Source organism: Monoraphidium neglectum, assembly GCF_000611645.1.
Source record: "Monoraphidium neglectum strain SAG 48.87 unplaced genomic scaffold scaffold05321, whole genome shotgun sequence".
Classification (NCBI taxonomy): Eukaryota; Viridiplantae; Chlorophyta; class Chlorophyceae; order Sphaeropleales; family Selenastraceae; genus Monoraphidium; species Monoraphidium neglectum.
Genome location: NW_014008309.1, coordinates 1 through 3329, shown reverse-complemented (window position 1 = coordinate 3329; position 3329 = coordinate 1). Strand labels below are relative to the sequence as shown.

Here is a 3329-nt window from a genome sequence, read left to right as displayed (position 1 = left end):
GCGCGCGGCCCGCCGCCGCCGCCGCCGCCGCCGCCGGTGCGCGCGCGCTTCCTGCGCTGCCGCTCCGCGGGGTCCGGCCGCACCCACCGGCCATTGATGGGGCGCGCGAGCGGCGGGCCGAACTGCAGCACGCCCAGCCGCACCACGGCCAGCATCGCTGCTATTAGGAAGCCGTTGCGCACCCAGGCGCCGCCGGGCAAAACCGCGGACACAAGCATCAAGACCTGCGATAGGAACTGCTGGTCGAGTTCAAACCCAAACTCTGTGCCGCCGATCATGCCCAGGGCCAAGTGGGCGGCCGCGAAGCACACGCCCAGCGCGCCGCCCCCCGCCAAGTAGAACGTCCATGGAACCAACAGAAACATGACGACGGGGCGGTACAGCGCGTCGACTACGAACATGGCTGCAGTCCCGACCGCCTGGCCGAGGACGCGGCGGCGCCAGATCACCCCGAGCGCGGCGTCCAAGGGCGACGCCGCCACCCAGCCGAGGAGCCACGGCACTAGGGTGAGCAGTGCGGCCGCCAGCGCCGCCACGGCGAGGGCGATCACTGCGCAAAGGGCGGTCCAGAACAGCTCACGCCAAGGCGGGCAGGGCGGTTCCACCTTGGAGCGCTCGGCGCCCTCCCTTTGCTGCCAAAGGCGCCGCGCGCGTTGCTCCTCAGCCTGCGCCTGCTGCGCACGGCGCCGCGCCTGCTCCTGCTGCTGGCGGCGCGCCTGCTCCTGCCGCTGCCGCTCCTGCTCCTGCTGCTGGCGGCGGGCCTGCTCCTGCCGCTGCCGCTCCTGCTCCTGCTGCTGGCGGCGGGCCTGCTCTTGCCGCTGCCGCTCCTGCTCCCTCTGCTGCTGACGGACGCGCTCCTGTTCCTGTTGTTGCCGGCGCTGCTGCTCCTGCCTCTGCCGCTCCTGCCTCTGCTGCTCCTGCCTCTGCTGCTCCTGGTGCTGTCTTCGAGCTTGCTCGACAGCCAGCTCCAAGCGCTGGCGCTGCTGCCGCTCTGCTTCCTGCTGTTGCCATGCGTCGGGGTCAAGGTCACTGGGTGCCAGCACGCGGGGCGGCGCGGTCAGCAGGTGAGAGGGCTGATTGTACGCCAGGTCGAGCTGCGGGTTCGGCGTTGGGAGCAGGGAAGTCATGTTGCCGAGGGGCGGAACGGTCACCCCAAGGTACGCACCAAGGCCGCGCGTCACGACTCAACGCGTGCAAGGGTGTGTGTGGGGCGGGGTAAGGGGGGGCTGCCAGGGCGCCGTGCCGTTGTGAGCGGGCGCGCCGCGGGCGCGGGGCTCACTTTGAGGGTGTGGCGGCTGGTGATGAACCGGACCGAGTCCTCTACTAGGCGGAAGGGCGCGGCGAGCAGCAGCCGCAGGCGCCAGCGCGCGGGCACAATGATGAGCAGCAGCAGCGCCTGCACCTGGACGAGGATGTCTTCCACGCCCTCGACGCCTGGGGTGGACGGGGTGGGGGCCGCGGTGGGAGTGAGTGGGTGCTCTCCTCCTGTCGCATGCCCCAGCCATGCATGTGTGTGTGCGCGTGCGTGCGTGTGGGTACGCGTGTGCGCATGTGTGTGTTGCGGTGGGTTGGAGGTTGCGTATGGGCATGCGTGCGCTTGCAAGCATGCACCCTGCAACAACAAGCGCACATGCAAGCGCAAACATGCGTCAGCAACACCACCAACCGCAACGCGGTTCAAACGCTGCGGCGGCGGCACAAACAACGCATAAGCAGGCGGCGCAGCAGATCTTACCAGGCAGTCGTACTTTCAAAGACCAGCCATTTTCAATGGCCTTCCATGAGTGTTCCGGCTCCTACGGGGTTGCGCAACCGCGGCTGTGCTGCGTCGGCGGGCCCCTCGGCACATCAGCGCACGCACCGCACTGATGATAGGGCACCAACACACCGCAGAACGATGCATCCACGTTGCACTCACTTGACCCTGTTCCGTAGCTAGGTCTTCCCCCGCCATCGCAGCCCGGATGGCTTCCAAAACCTGTGCTGTGATTCTAAGCTGCAAGATCTGTGGAGTCTCTGGGTCTCGACAAGCTTATTTCCACTTGCTTGATGGAATTGATGACAGGAAGTTGGCTTTGGAGATCAGCAAGAGGCCGAAAAATCAGACTTCAATCGTCCACGAGCGCGCGGTGGCCCCGTGCCACTTCAAAAGGTTCAGGTGACATACTGTCATGCGGAACAAAGGGAACGTGTTTTAAACATCATTCACATGCAAGCAGCGCAGCTCAATAAGCATGCCTGCACAGTCGCCTGTTGCCACTGCCTGGCTTTGCCGCCAACCGCAGGCAACAGCCTCCGGCCTGCAGGCCGCTACTGTTTGTCAGCAGGCACTCAACGGTGTTCAGGCACACCTCTGTTGTAAATCAAACACGAGCGGGGCAACGTCCATGCGCGTGTGTAAACTTCATCACCTTTGTTCAGCCCCCCCCTTGCAAACTAGATTGTCCCGCACCTCCATGCCTACATTGTCAAATGCATGGTTCAACCTCAGCGCATGACCGACAGCAGCAGCCGGGCCCACCCCCCACATATTAATAGCTGCTTGGCTCCCGCTGCCCCATGGCACGTCTTTTGCAACGGCAGGCCTACACTCTCTGATAGGGAGGTTCCCCAAGCCTGCTTGCTACAGAGCCCCTGCGGCCGGCGTCAAAACAGGAGACATTATTTACTCAAAAAAGACGAGGCAAGCCCGCAGACCGCGCGAGCGCGCGTGGATCTGCGGGCACGCGCGCAGCGGAACAAGCCCTGCTTGCCCGGCACGGGAAAAAACCCCAAGACTCACCAACCGCCAGGCGCCGGCCGCCACCGGACACGAGCATGCCGCAGGCGGGCCGCGGGGCGTCGGGCGCGGGCTGGTGGCGAGGTGGGTTGCGGGTACAGTACAAGAAGCGCCCGTCACCTCCAAGGCTGCAGAACAGACAAGAGCATCGTTTTGAAGTTGAAGGGTGGAGCGCGCGCATCGAGGGCGCGTGCCGCGTTCCGCGCGGCGGGGGCCGCTCGCCCGGCGAGCGCCGGCGCCCGCCGCGCGCATGAGCCTGGCAACCGACTCCGATGGCGCCCGGCCGAGCGCCGCCCGCGCGCGCAGGGGGGCCAATGCGGCCGTCCCCGCGCGCGCGCTCACGCGCGCGCCGCTCGCGGCCGGGCGCCCGCCAATAGCCAGCACAAACGCGCCGAGCCGCGCCAAAGCGGCAAAACGCGGGCCGCGTTCGTTCAGGCGAAAGGACGAGTCAAGGGGGTTGCAGGGTGTAGGGCGGGGTGTGGCAGCAGGGTCGAAAACAATGGCGTGTTTCGGTGCGCCGCGGGAGGCGGGGGTGTGGGTGGGGTGTGGG

At 66.7% G+C, this 3329-nt stretch overlaps 1 protein-coding gene across 1 annotated transcript; it reads right to left on the bottom strand.

Annotated features, from left to right (window-relative positions):
• Positions 1-87: 87 nt before the first annotated feature.
• On the bottom strand, positions 88-1094 carry MNEG_15433 (hypothetical protein; the record flags this gene model as incomplete). Its single annotated transcript, XM_014036096.1, has 1 exon — positions 88-1094. A coding segment is annotated over one exon (1007 nt), but the record flags the coding sequence as incomplete, so codon positions are not given.
• Positions 1095-3329: the final 2235 nt, after the last annotated feature.